The 21323-nt window shown below is 41.5% G+C and overlaps 1 protein-coding gene across 3 annotated transcripts in view; it reads left to right on the top strand.

Annotated features, from left to right (window-relative positions):
* Positions 1 to 21323, top strand: part of ACSS2 (acyl-CoA synthetase short-chain family member 2) — a 61952-nt gene that overhangs the window by 32640 nt on the left and 7989 nt on the right. For 2 of the 3 annotated variants that reach the window (XM_005879779.2, XM_014550690.1), the window contains exons 3-7: positions 14417 to 14508; positions 14715 to 14818; positions 15070 to 15142; positions 16050 to 16125; positions 16285 to 16399. In XM_005879779.2, coding sequence (XP_005879841.1) covers positions 14417 to 14508; positions 14715 to 14818; positions 15070 to 15142; positions 16050 to 16125; positions 16285 to 16399 — 460 coding nt within the window. Of the gene's footprint in view, positions 1 to 14416; positions 14509 to 14714; positions 14819 to 15069; positions 15143 to 16049; positions 16126 to 16284; positions 16400 to 16909; positions 16949 to 21323 lie in introns of all 3 variants that reach the window. The other variant, XM_014550691.1, reaches the window with a different exon arrangement.

Here is a 21323-nt window from a genome sequence, read left to right as displayed (position 1 = left end):
TCACTGAAGGAAGCAAGCCTCATGTTTCGCATCAGCTGCCTGGCTGCCGGCCGCCATCTTGGCTGACAGTTAATTTGCATATCTCCCTGATTAGCCAATGGGAAGGGTAGCGGTCGTACGCCAATTACCATGTTTCTCTTTTATTAGTGTAGATATATAATCTATATCTATATCTATATTTGATTATATATATTTCATTATATTTATATTTACTTGATTTCAGAGAGGAAGAGAGAGGAAGAGAGAGAGAGAAAAACATCATTGATGAGAGAGAATCATTGATCGGCTGCCTCCTGCATGCCCCACACTAGGGATTGGCCCTGCAACCCAGGCATGTGCCCTGACTGGAATCCAACAGTGACCTCCTGGTTCATGGGTCGACGTTCAACCCCTGAGCCATGCCAGCCCAGCTTGCAGGAAACTTTTTTATAGTATATCAACACCTGCACTTCTGAGTATGATTTTTGACTGAAGCTCGTTTTTGAAACCAGTGTTTGTTTCTTTTTTACTATGATGTTTTCATACATGGAAATTTATCAGAATGAATAGTAACACGGACCTCTTGTTGAACTTTAGTTTCAGCTTCTCTTGAGGATAACTGTCTTATGTATTTTAAGTCAGAGAATCCAAATGTGACATCCCAAACTGACAGTAACCTAATTTTATTTGTATGGCTAGCCATGCTCCATAGACAATCCACTAGCTTCTAGCACAGTGGTTCTCAACCTTCCTAATGCCGCGACCCTTTAATACAGTTCCTCATGTTGTGGTGACCCCCAACCATAAAATTATTTTCGTTGCTACTTCATAACTGTAATTTTGCTACTGTTATGAATCGTAATGTAAATATCTGATATGCAGGATGTATTTTCATTGTTACAAATTGAACATAATTAAAGCATAGTGATTAATCACAAAAACAATATGTACTTATATATGTGTTTTCCGATGGTCTTAGGCGACCCCTGTGAAAGGGTCGTTCGACCCCCAAAGGGGTCGCGACACACAGGTTGGCGACCCACAGGTTGAGAACCGCTGTTAGCAGCAGTTTGTTGTTGTTAACTTTTTCTTCTTTTTTGTGTTAAAATATAAATAACATAAAATTTGCCATCTTAACATTTTTAAGTATACAGTTCACTGGTATTAAATATATTCACATTGTTGTGCAGCCATCACCACTGTCCATCTTCAGAACTCTTTTCATTTTGTAAATCTGAATACTATACTTATTAAACAACTAGAGGCCCGGTGCACAAAAATTTGTGCACTGGCGGGGAAGGGGGATGGAGGGGTGTCCCTCAGCCCCTTGTGCCCTCACAGTCTGGGACCCTTCGGGAGATAACGACCTGCTGGCTTAGGCCCACTCCCTGGGTGGCAGATGGCAGGCCTGATACCTCGGTGCCTGCCCCACCTCCCTGTGTCGCACACACGGTAGGGCCGATCCAGGGGTTGGGGCACCAGCCCGGGTCAGGTCGCACACGGGACGCCTGGACGGTGGCCAGGTGGGCCAACCAATCACTGCTGCCCAGCCCGGCCGCCCCAGGTCAGGTCACAGATGGGATGCCCAGATGGAGGCCGGGCGGGCTGGCCAATCACTGCTGCACTGCCTGGCTGCCCTGGGTCGGGTTGCACACAGACGCCTGCTGCCCCGGGCGCAGATAGCAGGCCCGGATGGCAGCAAGGCAGGCAGGATGGCGCTGTCCCGCCCTGTCTGCAGTATGCAAATTAGCCGCCATCTTTGTTGGTGATTAATTTGCATATCACGCTGATTAGCCAATGGGAGGCATAGCAAAGGTATGGTCAATTACCATGCTTGTCTATTATTAGATAGGATAACTCCCCATTCTCTTGTCCTCCCAGCCCCAGGGACCTACCAATCTGCTTCCTGTCTCTATGATTTTAACTGCTCTAAGTACCTCACATAAGTGGAATCAAACACTATTTGTATTTTTTGTGACTGGCTTATTTTGCTTAGCCTGATGTCCTCAAGGTTCATCCATGTTGTAAAATGTATCAGAATTTCCTTCCTTTTTAAGGCTGAGTAATATTCCATTGTATGTCCATACCATGTTTTCCTTATCCATTCATTGGTTGGTGGACACTTGGGTTGCTTCCATGTTTTAGCCATTGTGAATAATACTGCTATGAACTCGAGTGTACAAATATCTCTTTGAGACTTTGCTTTCAATTCTTTTGAGTATATACCCAGAAGTGGGATTATTGGATCATGTGGTAATTATATTTTTAATTTTTTTGAGGAATCTCCATACTGTTTTCCACAGCAACTGTACCTAACCAACAAGAGTTCCAATTTCTTCACATTTTCACCAACATTTGTTATTTTCTGTATTTTGTTTTTATAGTAATCATCCTAATATGTGTAAGGTGATATAACTCGATTTGAAATTCCCCAATGAGAAAAAGAAAAAGAAATTCCCCAGTGAGTAGTAATGTTGAACATCTTTTCATCTGCTTATTGACCATTCCTATATCTTCAGGGAAATTACTATTTAAGTCCTTTGGCCATTTGAATTGGGTTAGTTGTTGCCTCCTACACACCCCACACTGGGGATTGAGCCTACAACCTGGGCATGTGTCCTGACTGGGAATCAAACCGTGACCTCCTGGTTCAACCACTGAGCAATATTGGCTGGGCTGAATTGGTTGCTTTGTTATTGTTTTTGTTCAGTTTTAGAAATTCTTCATATATTCTGGATAGTAATCCCTATGAGATATATGATTTTCAAATATCTTCTCCCATTTGAGGGTTGCCTTTTTACTTTGTAGATAGTGTCTTTTGATGTATACATTTTAAATTTTCATGAAGTCCAATTTATCTATTTTTTTCTTTTATTGTTTCTGTCATTGGTATCATATCCAATAAATCATTGCCAAGTCCAATATTGTGAAACTTTTGTTCTGTTAGGTAAGGGTCCAACTTATAGATAGCCATGCTCCAGTAGCAGGTTTAGAAAAAATTAATTTTATATTTATGTGCCACGCATATAGCAATATGCAAGGAAAATTTGGTGCTTGTCCTTATGAAGCTCACAATCTGGTGGAGCAAGATTTTTGCCTATGAGCTGGAATTTTACTTAGGAAGAAAATGTTAGGGATATTGTATTTTTCCTTATTTCAGGGGAGTGGGGTCAAGTCTATAGGAGCAAATGGATGACTAAGTGTTCCTAGCTCTGCCAAGGACTATGAAAGTAGACATCTGCAAGCTTCCTTGCCTGAATTTTTAAAAAATATTTTTTTAGCCCTAACCGGTTTGCCTCAGTGGATAGAGCATCAGCCTGCGGACTCAAGGGTCCCAGGTTCGATTCCGGTCAAGGGCATGTACCTTGGTTGCGGGCACATCCCCAGTAAGGAGTGTGCAGGAGGCAGCTGATAGATGTTTCTCTCTCATCGAAGTTTCTAACTCTCTATCCCTCTCCCTTCCTCTCTGTAAAAAATCAATAAAATATATTTTTTAAAATATTTTTTTTATTAATTTCAGAGAGGAAGGGAGAGGGAGAGAGAGATGGAAATGTCAATGACGATGGGTATGTGCCCTTGACCAGAATCAAACCTGGGACCCTTCAGTTCGCAGCCCAATGCCCTATCCATTGAGCCGAACCGGTAGGGCTGAATTTTTGAGTCTTTCAGGAAGTTCTCAAAATATTGACCATAGGCTAAAGCTCAAAGTGGATGGCAGTCTTCTCTGCTTCTCACAGTGCTCCTGGAGATTCTTAGTACACAGCCTTCTCCATGTTTATTTAAATACACTCCAAATTGGCACAGTGGAACAAACACTACCCTGGGTATCAGAAACGTGGGGCTTGGTTACAGATTTGTCCATAACCATCCTGTGTCTGTGTGGCTTTTGCAAACCACTCCTTCTGGATTTCTTATATCTTTAAAATGGGGATAATAATACCTGCTTTTCAAGTAGCTGTGAGGATCATGTGAGGGAATATTCTCTACAGCATTTCTCATGTAAGGAATTCGCAGGATTTTTATTTGATCTACACAAACCCATGTGAGACAGGCATGTTGGGTTTCATTACTTTTATTTGGTCTATACCTCAGCTAAGTTTGTTCTTTTTTTTTTTTTTAATCCTTATTTGTAAAACCTTTCTTCCTTGAAACTGACTTTTAGGGTCCATTCTCCTGTCTTTGAAAGGGAGAAATGATAATCAGGGAGTCTTAAGATACATTCGATATTATCTGGTCTAACACCAACTTTCCCCTTCCTCCTGACTCCCCCCTTTCATCTTATATTTGACAGAGAAGGAAACTGAGGCTCAAAGAGAGGGGAGCCCTAACCGATTTGGCTCAGTGGATAGAGTGCTAGCCTGTGAACCCAAGGGTCCCAGGTTCGATTCCGGTCAAGGGCACATGCCTGGGTTGTGGGCTCGGTCCAATGTGTAGGAGGCAGTCAGACAATGATTCCCTCTCATCATTGATGTTTCTCTCTCTCTTCTTCTCCCTTCCTCTCTGAAATCAATAAAAAATATATTTTTTTACAAAAAGAGAGAGGAGCCCTGGCTGGTTTGGCTCACTGGATAGAGCGTCGGCCTGCAGACTGAAGGGTCCCAGGTTCGATTCCGGTCAAGGGCATGTACCTTGGTTGCGGGCACATCCCCAGTAGGGGGTGTGCAGGAGGCAGCTGATCGATGCTTCTCTCTCATTGACGTTTCTAACTCTCTATCCCTCTCCCTTCCTCTCTGTAAAAAATCAATAAAATATATTTTTTTAAAAAGAGAGAGGAAATTTCATGCAAATTCACCATTGAATTAGGGGTCAACAATAAGTCTAGGTCTGGTGACTCCAAATAATTACCTGAATATCTTCTTTAAAAACAAACAAACAAACAAACAAAAAAATATATATGGAGAGAGAGAGAGAGAGAGAGGGAGGGTTCAGAGAGGAAGGGAGAGGGAGAGAGAGGGATAAAAACATCAATGATGAGAATGAATCATAGATTGGCTGCCTCCAGCACACCCCCTACTGGGGATTGAGCCCGCAACCCAGGCATGTGCCCTTGAGCAGAATCGAACCCAGGACCCCTCAGTCCGCAGGCCAATGCTCTATCCACTGAGCCAAACTGGCTAGGGCCTAAAGATCTTCTTAATAATCCAGATTCCTAGACCTTTCTCAGCCTATTGAATCAGAATCGCCAAATGATAAGACTTTCGTGTTGTATTTTTTTAACCTCCTCAGATGCTTCTGATGTGGTAGACAGCGATGTGGTGACAATAATATTTGAAATATTATTTAGCTCAATAGCCTTAAACTTTAAAAATTGTACACTTAAAAGAATTTTGAAAAATTATGTAACTTCACACATTTTAAAGTTTATACTTAAGCATCCTATATAATAAAAGGCTAATATGCAAATCGACTGAACGGGGGAACAACCAGTCACTATGATGCACACTGACCACCAGGGGGCAGATGCTCAATGCAGAAGCTGCCCCCTGGTGATCAGTGCGCTCCCACAGGGGAAGCACCACTCAGCTAGAAGCCGGGCTCAGGGCTGGCAAGCATAGTGGCAGTGGTGGGAGCTTCTCTCACCTCGAGGCAGTGCTAAGGACCCCTTGGGGGATATCTGCCTGCTGGAGGAGCAGGCCTAAGCCAGCAGGCGGACATCCCCCGAGGGGTCCCGGGCTGAGGGATCTCCCCTCCAGTGCATGAATGTCATGCACCAGGCCTCTAGTTTTATCATAATGTTAAATAATTGCAATGTGCAATGTGTTTTATATTGTATACATATATATATTTTATATATCTTTTTCAAAACCTTGGAATTGCAAGTTTAGCTCATAATTTATAGAAAATTTCCACCATATAACCTAATTTGCATAGCAGTTCTCACTGTCAATATAATCAACCAAATCAGATTTACTTTCTGTTAGAAAATACCTAACTTATTTCTCAGTTAAAATAAGTATGTTAATATATGACCCTGTGAATACTATTTAACTTCTGAATTATAATTCTAATATAAGGCAAGTTGTCTTGTCATGAGTATGTCACCTGAATGAATTAAGATGTTACTCCTTTCAATACTGATTTCTTACAGAAGCTCTATGATTTGCCTTCTTGGGGCTTTCTCTGTCCAGTTATACATTCTCAAATTGTTCCTTTGTTTGGCACTTTGGAGGTTTATTTATTTATTTATTTATTTATTTATTTATTTATTTAGTAACCTCAGCATTGTACAGAAATAATAAGGATTGGGAAGAGAGAGAGAGAGGGAAGAAGGGGGAGGGAGGGAGAGAGATTTTTTTATAAACTGGGAGAAGGGTATTTGTGAAAGAGAAAGTGGGAAAGGAGGCCCAACTCAGATCAATGTTAGGAAAGATTACATATGGATATTGGGAATCTGAACACTTATTCTCTTAAAACTTTTCCAGCTCATGTACCCACAGGAATAGAATATACTAGCTAGAAAACAATGATTTAAACTATACTACCTATCTAAATAACCAAAGAACCATTGTAATGAATATTTTTTAGTGTGTCTGCTATACTTGAAAGACCTGATTACATGTAAAATGGTATCCCTGGCTTTCTTCCCACTTTCTTTTTCTGCTCCCGGCATATTCTGTTTTAGGCAGCATTCCAAATGCCATGATAATAAAGGATCTGAGAGGGTTGCCTTTATTCACTTGTTTTGGGTAAGGCTAGCAAGGGGCATATGATGGTAGGAATGAATATGTATGATTTCCCTCCTGGAATAGGTATGAATGCAGTGGGAAAAGTGTATGATTTCCCTTCTGTACTAGCCCAGGTCTGCCTTCTCAACAGAGAATAGGTACAGAATCCAACTGGCACCAAAACCACCTTGGCCAAGGGTAACAGGCACAAAGTCCCTGGATCAAGGCCTGAAAATAGCTGGCAGAAGGACAGGGTACAGTAATAGCCCACATTGCAAAGCAGAAGTCCTATAGCCTGAACCTCAGATCCAGGGGCTTCTTCCTTTTCTCCCATGTCATTTAGAAGTAGAATGCCGTGAACTAGAGATATCTAGAGTCTAGAACTAGCCACAGGATACTTTTAATATTTAAAATAATTAAAATTAAGTAAAATTAAAAATGGAGTTCCTCTGTTACATTTCAAGTGTTCAATAGCTATATGTGCCTTGTGGCTACCATTTTGGATAGCACTGCTTCAGAATAATGCTGCTAAGTAACCTCCAAGCCATTACTTCCCTCTGTGCATTAGGTTTCTCATCTGTAAATAAGGATGGTGGACATCAAAAGCACAGCCATCCTCCTCTGGCATTCTAAATCTTTGGAGTGTGCTTCCTCCCACCTCTTCCTCCAGCCCTTCCCCCTCCTCTCCTGGCTACTGACAGGAGTGCCCAGAGGGAACATTAGGCTGCTAATTGTTCAAGTTATGTTGTTCCCACTCCTTGCTCCCTTTGTGAAAGGGAAAGTGACTTGGGGGTGTACTTACATCTGAGTGCCTCACATTTGTTCAGTGATTTATGGATCATAGAACACATTATTTCTTAATTTTACACAATCAAAGAATCTCTAAGTTGGGTCGTGACCCACAGGTTGAGAACCGCTGATCTAGTAGGTATCCTGTTCTGCAGCTATGTGGAGGTGGGCCTTGAAATTTGTGTTATTAACACTGTCTGACCACAAGTTGATACACACTGGTCTTACTTGATCCCAACCACATCATGAAGTCTGTTCTTTAGTATTCCTGCAAATCCCAGATTCTACATGGTATCTCCAGAGTTAGTGAGCTCCTGAAGGAGTATCTTCCATCATTGGACTGCTCTGACAGTTAGAAAGGCTTTCCTTATATTGAACTCTCCAATTTGACTTAGCTCTTCCATTTATAGCTATGTAACACTAGTTTGCGTCTTTCCCATATTAATCCTTCAGGTTCATTCAGCAAATATTTATTGAACTTCTACTATATATACTAGAGCATACAAGGTTCTTTGCAATGCACTAGGCCAGTGGTTGGCAAACTGCGGCTCGCGAGCCACATGCGGCTCTTTGGCCCCTTGAGTGTGGTTCTTCCACAAAATACCGACTTCTGCGCGTGGGCCACGAAGTTTCAGTCGCACTGTACGTGCGTGCCCACACATGGTATTTTGTGGAAGAGCCACACTGCACTAGGCATTCAGCAGTAAACAAGACCAACTTGGTCTCTGCCTTTAGAAAGCTTACTGTCTAGTAGGGGAGACAAACAATTAGAAAAAAAAAAAAAGAAAGTAAATAAAAAAAAAATTATAGCTTAAGAAAAATTCTATAAAAAAAAAAAAATAGGGTGTCCTGGCTGGCGTTTCTCAGTGGTTAGAGCATCAGCCCATGCACTGCAGGGTTAGGGTTGGTTTTAGGTCAATCGCACAGACCTGGGTTTCAGGTTTGCTTCCTAGCCGGGGTTTGGGTGTATGTGAGAGGTAACCAGTCCAGGTGTCTCTCTCACATTGATGTTTCTCTCCCCACTCCCTCCCTTCCACTCTCTCTCAAAAGCAATGGAAAAAATATCCACAGGTGAGACTTAACCAAAGTAAAAATAAACAGAGGTTTGTGATGAAGAATAACAGGAAAGGCAGATGCCCTTAGGGTGGTTGGGGAAAGCCTCATTAGGAAGGTCAATGGGGGAAAAAAGGAGACATATGTACTTCTATTTGTAGTACTTTAAACATTAAAATAAAATAAAAAACTAAAAACAAAAACAAACAAAAAAAGGGAGGTGACATTTAAACTGAGATCTGAAACATGAGATAGAGCAAACCATTCAAAGAGTTGGGGAAAGCTAGTAAAAGAACATGACGTGTTCTGTCAATAGGAAGACTAATATGTTTGGAGCCTATTAAGCAGAATAGAACAATGACAGGAGATGAATTGGAGAGGGTACAAGGCATAGTAAAAGTTTGGATTTTTTGACATGTAATGGAAGCCATAAAGGGTTTTAAGCAGGAGGTGATGTAGTTTGTTTTATTTTTTTTTTATATAAATCATTCTGGTTGATATATGGATTGGAAAGGGGGTAAGAGTGAAGTGGGAGACCAGTTTGGGCATTGTGATTATCTAGGCAAAAGATGAGGATGGCTTGAAATAGGGTGAGATATTTGAGACTTGTTATGTTTCTCAATATCCTCTCTTCTTCATGCTAAACAGCTCAGTCCAGTGTTTCTTTCATAACAAGTTTGACTCCTCTTCTCATCTGGGTGTTTCTCCTCTGAAAGGTGTATCTTACCAGGTTAGATACTGCCCTCCGAAGCTTCTGTGAAGAACTGTTTTCTCTGCATATTTTTTCCTTGACTCTTTCCTCCTATCCTGTGCTTTACTTTTCTGTTAGTCTAGGGAACTAAAATTTCCAATCCAATGACTATCCCTCTCATATAGAGAGGGGGAGCCCTAATCTTCCCTGTCATTAATAAATTATCAGTTTCCAATTATTTGACCATGAACCTTAAGTACTTATTGTGCAAACTGCACTTGGAGGAGACAGAGTATAAGAAGACATGATGATCCCTACTCCGGGAGAGCCCAGTGTATAATGGGAAAGATAAAGCCTCAATAAATGTAATACAAGGTAGAACTGATAGGTCACAAGGAAAGTGAGATAAAGGGCCTTGGGAAGAAGAAAGAACTGTATCAGCTTTGGGGTGGGTGCAGAAAAAGAGAAAATAGGGAAGGCTTCATGAAACATGTTAATTTGGAACATCTGGGGCTTGTGAGAGGCGGGACAAGGAATACTTTTCATATGAAGTGTTCAAGGATGACCCACTGAGAAGTCAACATTTGAGCAATAACTCAAATATAGGGAATAAATCATGTGGCTATCTGGGGGAAGAATGCTCCAAATAGAGGGCAAAAGTTCTGAGGTTAAGTGTGCTTGGTGTTTTTGCCAAACAGGAGGCCATGTGGCTGGAGCAGATTGACAGGGAGAGGAAGAGAGAATAGGAGTATATATGAGGACAGAGAAGTAATGAGGATCTAGATCAGCGGTCGCCAACTGGTGGTCCGCGGACCACTGGTGGTCTGAGAGGTCCAAAAGGTTGGCAACCACTAGTTTAGATCATATAGGAACTAGTTGGCAATTGTTAGGAGTTTTACTTTTACTCACAATGGTATGGGAAGATATCTGAGCATTTTGAGTAGATGAGTGACATGATCTGACTTACCTAATGGTGAGTTTGGTCTAGGATGGTAGAAATATTTATGAAGAGAAGTAGTCCTAATTCTAAATATATTTTGAATTAATATGGATTACAATACATTTGGAGAGTGTAAGGGTAAGTTAGGTAGAGAAAGCTCCCTGGAGGATGAAGATGAGATGACTGTATACCTTGGATTGTCCCATATCGTATAGCCTCCAGGTAAAGGGGAAGTTAGTTTGGTCTACAGCAAGGGTTCCCAACTGGTAGCCCATCAGCTAAATCTTATTAATAGTTTTGTTTGATCACAGTGTTTTAAACCTTTAAAATTTAGTTGTCAACACTTAAAAATTCAGAAATAGATTCCAGGCCTCTTAAAAACTGAAAAAAAAAAAAAGGCAAATTTGAGCTTTTATTCCTGAAGTGCAAAAGTTAATAGGAACTAAGTTTATGTACTTAGATGTCTCCTTTTCCCAGAGCATGTACTAGTATTCTCCAGTTTTCCAGTCCCCGCCCCTTCCTTCCCCGCTCCTCTCAAAAAATTTAGACGGTGTCATTGCACATGCACTGCTGTTTTCCTATAGAAGAGTTAAGAGGAGCCCTGGCAGGTGTGGCTCAGTTCGTTGGGCATCAATCCATTCCCAGTCAGGGCATATGCCCCGGTTGCAGACTCAATCTCCAGTAGGGGGAGTGCAGGAGGCAGCCAATGTTTCTCTCTTCTCCCTTCCTCTCTAAAAATCAATAAATTATTCTTTTAAAAAAATGAATGAAAGAAAGAATGAAAAGGAAAGTTAACTATTTCTTGTTGCTATCAAAATTTTTCTTTTATATGGTCCACTTCACTCATTTATGTTACCTGCCTGGATCCTGTTGATTTTTGAGTTTGCAACTCCCAATGTAGAGGAAAGAGGACTGGACCCTGAGTCCTGGTACCTATTCTGCCTCAGTCTACCATGTGACCTTAAGCACAAAAAGTGGCCTCTTGGATCTCTTTCGAGCTAGGAGACTAAATTGGATATTCTTTGAAAAATTCTAACATTCTAGAGGGCTTGAGGTATTGCAGTATGCCAGTACTGTGTACCCTCCCCCTCCCAAACAGCCAGGGGGCCCAGCCCGGTATGTATGTCAGAGAAAGAAGACACTGGAAGGAGTAAGGTGCCTATATTAATAATGTATAACTTGTGCCCAGAGCCAGGGAGACAAATGTACACTGTGGTGTGTGTGTGTGTGTGTGTGTGTGTGTGTGTGTGTGTGTGTGTGATTAGAAATGGGCTCAAATAAGCTATTCTTGTATAGGTTTGTGCTTATCTATTCCTGTGTACTTTCTATGTACCAGGCTCTATTTTAGGTGCTAGGGGTTAGCAATGAACAAGACAGACAATGTCTCTGTTGTAATGGAGTTTATATTCTAGTGAAAGACACAGATAATATTCAAGTAAATAAAATACATGAGATAATTTCAAATAATGGGAAGTTTCATGAAAAAAATAAAACAATGATTTGATAGATAGTTTCTGGAGGGGCAAGCTGTGCACATAGGTGGGTGTATAAATGTGGTACGTGTACTTGCAGAGGACCCATGTTTGACTCCTGGATCCATATATTTATGCTTATTTGTGCCTATGTATGTAAATGGGCAGATTTTATGCCTATAATATTTTGTATGTTATATGTAATATTATGCATTTCAGTGTACACAGGTGAGCTGGTATATTGGTATGCATGTGGAAACATATGTGCATGGGTATGTGGTATGTTCTATATTTAGCCTTAACTGGAGATGTTCTGAAGTTCCTATGGCACGTCAGTGGGCCAGTTAAGGAAATGGCTTTTTTGCCTTTGGCATTCAGGGCCATTTGCCAGCTTCTTCTCTCCTTGTTTCTTCCCACATTAGAAAGCTCTCTCTGCCTGGCTCCTCCCGGCCCTAGGGGGGCTAAGCCAAGGAAAGCATAGTAACTTACTCAGTAAGCCAGGAAGTGGAAAGAGGCTGATAATCTTCTGTGTAACCTCCAAAGGCCTGGCTTCTTTGCTAGCCCCTGTCTTTTACACTGTGAGGGGAAAGGGTCTGGACTTGAAATCAGAAGACCTGAGGATCTATTCTTGGCTCTGCCGTTTATGATTGTGTGACCTTAGCCAAGCTATTACCTCTTTCTAGGTTTCAGTTACCATCTTCATAAGTACTCTGGGTAGTGTAGTATTTAGGGAGAGCTATGCAGTGCTGGTGCCTGAAGGAGGAGGGAAGGTATTCTGAGCAGGGACAATGGTATGATCAAAAGTGTGGAGGTGGGCCTTTGTGTGTGTTTAAGGGAAGCCAAGAGAAATCCACTTAGAATAAAATTAAAACTTCTTACCATTGCCTACAAGGCCCTACATGATCTGGTGCTGTCTACTTCTCATTCTTACCCTCCTTGTTCCCTATACTTAAGCTAAACTGGCTTCCTTTCTGTTCTTTGAAATGGCCAAGCTCTTTACCACCTCAGTGCCTTTCCAAATTTCAATGTTCTCTCTGCCTGGGGTACTCTTCCCAAGAATTCACATAGTTGCCTACTTCTCATTACTTAGGTCTTAGCTCAAATATCACCTCCCCAGGGAGAGGCCTTCCTTGACCATCTTATTTAGAGTATCATCCTCTACTGTTTATCAATATTTAAAATGCACATATCCTTTGACCCAACAATTTTACTTCTAGTAATTCACCCTACAGATATATTTGCAAGTGAATAAAATAACACATGAATAAAGATATTAATTGAAGCATTTATTTGTTAAATAAATTATGGTACATACAAACAGTAGAATATTATGCAGATGACAAAGAAAATTAAACAGCACAATAAGTCTTGATGGAGAATGATATCAATGTATATTAAGTTTTTTAAAAAGTAAGATTATTGAGCTCTATACTTAAGATTTATTGGATTTATAGTATACTCATAAAAATAAGACACAGAATAGTGTGTACTGTATGCTATCATTGTATAGAAAACAGTGACTATATATAAACATAAATACATGTATTTATGCTTGTCTGATAGGCCTGTCCTGTGGTTATAGCAGCTCTTTCCCACGTCTACCCACACTGTGCTTAGTTGGGATCTATAGGGTACTTACTTTTCTTTTGAACAGCATTAAAATTCAGTTTTTTAAACTTTTAAAATTTCCATCTTCAGTGATATCCCAAGGACTTTATGAAAGATGCTAAAAGTGTAGACTTTTTCCAAAGTGATTATCTTGATCACTCCACATTAATTCACTTTCCCTATCTATACCTTCCATCTTACAAGGAGTGGCCTTGACTATTTCTGGAAACTTATACAACATAGGGTAACAGTGGTTGCTAGTAGGCAGGGTGATTGGGGGTGGGGGGTGGGAATTTCTCATCACATATCTTTTTATGCAGTAACATTTGTATTTATTACTTACTCAAAAAATAAAATTGAAAAAGAAAAACCACTGAGGAGGAATATTCTTATAGCTAAATATTCACATATAATCATGAAAGTTCCTTAAAATGTCTTTAAAAAAAGTATTTCTTCTCAAGTAATGGTTATCATAATCTGAAATTATCTTGGTTGTATTTGTTACTTGTGTATTTCTTCCACTATCATTGGAATATAAGCTCCATGTTGTCAGGGATCTTGCTTCTCTTGTTTATCAGTGCCTTATTTCTATACATGTATATAGTACGTAGTAGTTATTGAATAAGCAAATGAACAAATGAAGGACTATCAAAGAAAACCAGGTGAAGCCTAGGGAGGACTGGGAGGCGAGGCTGAGGAGGACAGAAATCAGCTGATAGAGACTGGTGATTCTCAAACTTTAAATTTATATCACAATCACCTAGTGATTCTTTATAACAGCTTGTAATAAAGAAGTAGATTTTTGAATCCTGTGATTCTGATTCATTAGGTTTTAGTAGGGACTCAGGAATCTACATTTTAACACATTTCCCTAGGTGACTTGGGTGCAAGTGATCTGGAGACCCCACTTTACATCTGTGATATAATTTCTCCTTAATACATCCCTAGGATAGAAGATAAAGGACCATCATCTCATTTTATCAACCTAAATGAGGCTGAGAGATTAACAATACATTTTTCCAATGACACAGCTTGTGCATAAAGTATACTTTGAAAGGGCAAAGTATCTGACCAGTCAGTTTAAGGTAAAATTATAGATGGCTCACCCTCACAGGACATTCACAGGCCTTGGTGTTACTGAATGGATTTTACATTCCTATTTTTTGTTTGCGGAAGAGATTATACTCCCTAATGACTGGTTCTTTCTGATTTATCTCAGGGAGGGCAATGAGCCAGAGGAGACTACCCAAATCACATATCATGAACTTCTGGTCCAAGTGTGCCAGTTCAGCAATGTTCTCCGAAAACAGGGTGAGTGGGAAGGTCAGGGGAAGGGACTGGAGGGTCTGGCCTTGGGGTATCTGAGGACTTGGGGGAAGTAGATAAGGATGGGAGGAATCAGGTAATGGGAATAGAAGAGGTGATCTGGGGTGGTGGTGGTAGTGGTAGCTGGATGAGAGGGAGCGAGTAGCAGCAAGAAAGATCCATGGTCCATGGTCTGTGTCCTTTTCCTGCAGGCATTCGGAAGGGTGACCGAGTGGCCATCTACATGCCCATGATACCAAAGCTTGTGGTAGCAATGCTGGCATGTGCTCGCCTTGGGGCTCTCCACTCCATTGTGGTAGGAATTTGTGCTGGAAAGGGGGGCTGGTTGGGGATGGGACTCTGGAGAAGTAGGGTGGGCCTGGATGATGGAGGATCTTAAGAACCGGACTAAGGAGTTTAAAATGTTTTTGTTATAGTTTCCATATCAGTTATCCAGTTTCTTCTAGGATCCTGACTTAGAGACTCTAAAGGTTTTATGCATGACTCCTTTCCTTGTTCACTTATCCCTGGGTCCCCCTTTCCCTCAGTCTTTCTTCCCTTCCCTAGTTTGCAGGCTTTTCTGCAGAGTCTCTGTGTGAGCGGATCCTGGATGCCAGTTGCAGCCTTCTCATCACTGCAGGTGACTAATTTTCACCCCTTCTCCAGAAGCTCTGTACCCCAAGTCTTTGTTCCAATCAGCTAGTTGAGCTTTGGACTGCTCAATGTAGAGCAAGCATGTCAAACTCAAAGGCTAACACAGGCCAAATAAACAAGGTTTAAGTTTATGTGGGCCACAAAAAAAATAAAAGCTTCAATTTTCATAGAAACTCAGGTTTATTTCGATAGAGACATGCTGAATTCAAAGGGCTGAAATAAATGAGTAATCGTTAACATAAAATAATAGAACATTTTAATAAAAATTAATATTTTTTTCTTGAACATTAACTACCAGACATTGAATAACTGCACAAATTAATAAGCATAACACAAATAAACCTATTTTTCTTGTTCTCCCAAAGCAAAATATTTCCTGTTGCGCACACCAAACAAGTCAGTCAGAGACTAATGATGTGGCAATTAGTTGCTAAAATATTCGCTGCTAGTATTAGTAGAGAGAAATGGTGCGCCTGCGTGTAAGGCACGTAAGGGAAATGAATACAATATGATTATAGTAATCAGTCATTAGCGAACATTGTAGTTCGTTATTAATAATTATGTACAACAGGATATTGTAAAAATTGTTATGAAATTTTTATTAAAATGTTTCTTACATACCATTATATTGGCTGGGCCACAAAAATATTCGTTGTGGGCCGCATGCGGCCCACAGGCAGCAAGTTTGACATGCTTGATGTAGAGGGTAGGGACTGCCTACTCTTTAGCTCCTGGTTCTACCTCAGCCAACCCTCTGTCAGCTCAAATCAGCTGGAAGAACCAGAGTTAAGAGGCAACTCAGGAAGGACTCTGTGAACATTGTGCTCACTATGGATAAGGGGTGAGAAGTATGGTGCCTTCCTAAGACCTGAAATGTCTGTTGCTCCCCAAAGATGCCTTCTACAGGGGGGAAAAACTTGTGAAACTGAAGGAACTGGCTGATGAGGCCCTGGAGAAGTGTCGGGAGAAGTAAGTGTGTTTGGCCAGTTGGCTATTACTTTGGTCAATTTGGATTTTCCCCAGTGCCATGTTTCCTTTGTCTCTCCTACCCTGATGGACCTGGGTGGGCCCTACCAAATTCTCTTTTGAGCCTACCATCCTACCACTTCAGGCTTTTCTTTTCTCCAGGGGTTTCCCCGTGAGATGCTGCATTGTGGTCAAGCACCTGAGGAGGACAGAGCTGGGAACAGGTGACTCTCTCAGTCAGTCCCCCCCAATTAAGAGGCCATGTCCGGATGTGCAGGTGAGTCTGGCACTGCTAAGCCCTCTCATGGGCTCCAATTGGCTCCCTTTTCCTACCCATGAGGTTCTTGATGTCCTTCTTTACTTCCTCATTATAATGCTTGCATCTGAGAGCCATCCTAGAAATGCATCCTTGGCAGGACTAGCCGGGAGCTGAGGGCTTTGAACTTGAAAGTAGTTAGGGAGCCCCTTGCAACTTGGGACCTTAGCATGAGATATTGTGAGGGAGACTTCCATGCTGGTTGGCATGAGGGACACTCAGGGCTTGGACTTGGGTTAGAAATGGGCTGACTTGGGTGACTAAATATAATCATCTTGATTACTGGTCTGTGGCTTGGGTTGGGTTCCTGTGGGGTCCCACTATGGAAGGATCAAGATCTGGCTCTCAAGATATGGCTCTTATTAGAAAAGAAGGCAGTCAGAGGTTTGGGGCGCCCTTCCCTCTTACCCTTCCATCTCACTTCACTATACTTGGACCCTGCTCACTATGCTTTCCGTGGGCTCTTAACAGGGTAAGCTGAAAGAAAAACCCAAGTGCATCTGGCCCCAGGTATCCACCTCTGCACTGCCTTGGGCACTGCTTTCCTGCGTGCTTGTCTGTGTGTCCATTGCTTTTTGCCTGTTTGCCCCATTGAGTTGTCTGCCAGACCTAACCCTTTTCTCCCTATCCCTGGGTCCTTTGACATTTAAGTCACTTGGAAGTGTTGTAACACCAAGTGCCTGTTGCTACCCCTCTGAACTGACATAGAGCATGGATCTCAGGAAAGTAGCAACAGACAACTCATTTTTCTCCTGCAGCTCAGGACCAAGTAACCTGTCAGAAAGTTTATACTGTGCATTTAGTTGGGGCAGAGCCAGAAAGAGACAGGAGGAAGAGCAGGTAGAGGAGGTATAGCTCTTAACCTTGGGAATTCACCATCAAGCTGGGGAGTTTGATATGTATTACAAATGAAAGCCTAAGTTTTTTATAGGACAGCAGAGAAGATTCCTAAATATGTTTATATACTACTTTGGGATTTACAAATTGCACATATACTCTGATGTAATTAAGTACTTAATTGAACAAAAGTTACATTGTAGGTAGTTCTAGGAAGGGAAATCCTTAAGTGGGGAGTCAAAGCAAATTAGTATAGAGGAGAGAGTGGGTTTGGAGTCCAGAGACCAATTTTTAGCTGTATGACCTTGAATAAGTTGCCTCTGCTCTCTGGGCTTCACTTCCCTCATCAGGAATGGAAAGATGATAGTACATGTTTAAAAGGAAACCACTTTCCTTAATAAAACAAAGGAGAAAACCCACAATTCTTCCGAGTTTTACCATCCTCATAGGGTATCTTACTCTTAAATCTGCTATGATTATAACTTCTTAGGGTAATGGTAAAAATAATCCCCCTTTTCTCTATTCTCATTAGCATGGTAGAGACCCATCTGATTCCCAGGGGACACTGTGTTCTTTTTTTATTTTTTTAATATATTTTTATTGATTTCAGAGAGGAAGGGAGAGGGAGAGAGAAATAGAAACATCAATGATGAGTGAGAATCATTGATCGGCTGCCTCCTGCACGCCCCCTACTGGGGATCAAGCCTGCAATCTGGGCATGTGCTCTTGACCGGAATCAAACCCAGGACCCTTCAGTCCGCAGACCGACGCTCTATCCACTGAGCCAAACCGGCCAGGACGACACTGTGTTCTTTTAAAACTCAGGCAGGGGCCTTGCCAGTGTGGCTCAGAGGTTGAACGTCTACCTATGAACCAGGAGATCATGGTTCGCTTTCTGGTCAGAACATATGCCTGGGCCCCCAGTAGGGATCATGCAGGAAGCAGCCAATCAATGATTCTCTCTCATTATTAATGTTTCTGTCTCCCTCTCCCTTCCTCTCTGAAATAAATTCAAACAAACAAAAACCCCACCAAAAAACAAACAAACAAAAACTTCAGGCCGGGACCTACTAGTAAGACTTTTTCTCTTGAAGGAGGTAACAAATTTGGTAATTATAGTATAGGCTCTGGAGACAGACTACTTGGGTTCAAATCCTGGTTCTATCACCTGCTGTTATGGGAGCTTGGGCAAGTTGCATAAGCTCTTTTTCCTCAGTTTTCCCATCTGTAAAGGTGTTCAGGACATAGTAACTACTCCATAAAGGTTAGCTTTTATTAATAGCTTTGAACATAGATACACTGGCATTTCTAAGAGGGAAACCAGAAAAGAAAGAAACTCTTATAATTCTTTAATACCAGAGACCTTCAGGCCACAGACTCCTGGATTTTTGTTTCTTGGAGGTAAAGACAACCAATTACCAAAAAACCAAAGACCATAAAAATGGGCTTACTGAGAACTGCAGTCAAAGCTGCAGAATTCTTGGCAGAGCTCCAACCCCCTTCAAGGGAGGGCCTGCACAATTTGTATGTTCCCTCCTCAACTATGTCACCTTCAAACTTCCTCATGTTTCTCTCACACCTGGCAGCTTCCCTCCCTGAAACTATCCTGGTCCAAGGACAAAGGCCAACTAACTCCTCAATTTGTATTGCAGAAAATTCAAACTTTTTCCTGGTTCAAAGCTCTGGGCCCTTATAGGCACACACACCTAAAACACAGCCAATGTCTGCGGCACTAATTGAACTCACCCTACATCCTGGTGCAGATTATCAGCTCCACACCTGAAGCATGCCTCCCTCACCTTCTTACTCACATATTCACAAAGGAAGCAGTTTTATAAGATTATAAGTCCTCTCATTGCCACAGTGTAACTTACCCTTACATGTACCTAGTGCCTTTTTTTCTGACAATTCACACCAGTATTGTAGACCAGTACCATATGCCCAAAGCACTGACACACTTCTGCTTAAATACATTAATGACCTCATCTAAAGTAGATTGTTTGCAAGAAAAAAAGTGTTCATGTGACAAGGTATGTGTAGACCCATATGGTTATTCCACTAAAAAATAGAGTGTGTTGCCCTAGCCGGTTTGGCTCAGTGGATAGAGCGTTGGCCTGCGGGCCAAAGGGTCCTGGGTTAGATCTGGTCAAGGGCATGTACCTTGGTTGCAGGCTCCTCCTTGGCCTGGGCCCTGGTCAGGGCTTGTGCAGGAGGCAACCAATCGATGTGTTTCTCTCACATCGATGTTTCTCTCTATCTTTCTCTCTCTCTTCCACTCTCCCTAAAAATCAATGGAAAAATATCCTCAGGTGAGGATTAACAAAAATAAAAAATAGGGTGTGTTTTTGAGCTCAATGGTAGCTTTTCTCTCCTCTTTTTCTTCTTAAAATTTTAATGGTGCCTCATTTGGCCTGGGCTTGTCATTCTTATGATGCTTATGTGCCAGAAACTTCAATTTCTGTAAACTAAGGGGCAGATAGTAAGGGGAGTTGTTGGAGATTCATTTTATAATTCATCAAAGTATGTGTAACACTTTGGGGTTTTTAAAACAAAACTAGAGGCCCGATGCACAAAATTCATGCAAGGGGCTCAGCCCTCACAGCCCCTCGCAGCCCTGGCTTCGTCCGGAAGGTCGTCGGGATGGTTAGCATATTTGGTCTAGTTAGCATATTAGCTTTTTATTATATAGGATATGCACATACCAGATTATCATATAGACATACAACAGGAGTAAGGTGTTTCTATTACAATATCATGTCTACCTGCCAGCCAGGGCCATTGAACATAGAGGCTAATGAATATGAAAGGGCTTGTTGACAAGTAAAGCAAACCCCAAACAGTTCCCATCATCATACCCTTAAATTCATCTTCCAGAGGAGGTCAGTGGAACTGAACTAAGTTCTATCTTTCCTGATATTTATTAGTCTTCCCCACCCCCCAGGATAAACCAAGACTTGATGTTTACTAGGCAATACCTTTCTCTTTTGATGTTCCCCAAATCCTGAGAGACCACTGGGGCAAGAATGACTATCTTCATTTTATTTTTATTTTTGTTAATTCTCACCCAAGGATATTTTCCATTGATTTTTAGAGAGAGTGGAAGGGAGGGGGAGAGACAGAGAAAAAGAAATATCAATGTGAGAGAAGCACATCAACTGGTCACCTCCTGCATGCACCCCCAGGACCGGGGATTGAGCCTGCAACCGAGGTTCGTACCCTTGATTGGAATTGAACCCAGGACATTCAGTCTGCACTCTATCTACTGAGCCAAACCAGCTAGGGCAACTATCTTCATTTTAAAAAGGAGGGACAAGGTAAAGTGACTTGTGTAAGGTCATATATAGCTAGAAGTGGCAGAACTGGAATTGAAATACAGTGCAATTTTTGGACAAATTCAGGGAATCCAACTTCACTCAGCAAAGAACAGACTCAGAAAACTAGTTGTTCAAATAAATGATATAACCAGGAAAGTAAAGCAGTTTCAAGCAGAGTTTAGAAAAATTTAAGGATGACAGATCCAGAAATAGTTATCAAAGGCACTCCAGTATAGGAGGACATCCCTCTACTAGAAGTCCACGTTGGTCCTTCTCCACCAACTTAAAGCAAGGCTTCTTGATGAATGGAACCTCAAGCAAATGTCTTTATGGAAAACTTATTGGTAGCAGTGATATAAAGGGGCAGAGCAAGGGTAGGAACCTCCAAGTGGAGAATGAAGTCTGGACATGCAGGAAAAGGCACTTGGACCAAGATCTATTGACTTCTTTCACTACTAACTAACAGAACCAGATGCCTGCCTCACCTGTAGGCTCTGGCTAATTTTGCATTTCTGAATTGTGTGGTGTTCGCATCCCTGCCGATGAGCTACTATTCCCATAAGTACATATGTGTGTATGCAGGTCTGTGTGTGCATATTCATCCAACAAAAATTTATTGAGTGCCTTTTGAGAACCAGGCATTTTGCTAGGTGGTGGGGACATGGGGGGAAAAAGACAGACATGCCACTGCCTTCATAGAGGTCACTATCTAGTGTAATCAAGGGAACAACTAA

The sequence above is a fragment of the Myotis brandtii genome, unplaced genomic scaffold, assembly GCF_000412655.1.
Source record: "Myotis brandtii unplaced genomic scaffold, ASM41265v1 scaffold61, whole genome shotgun sequence".
Taxonomy (NCBI): domain Eukaryota; kingdom Metazoa; phylum Chordata; class Mammalia; order Chiroptera; family Vespertilionidae; genus Myotis; species Myotis brandtii.
Note: the sequence above shows the minus strand (reverse complement) of the source record. Positions and strands in the feature narration are given on the sequence as shown.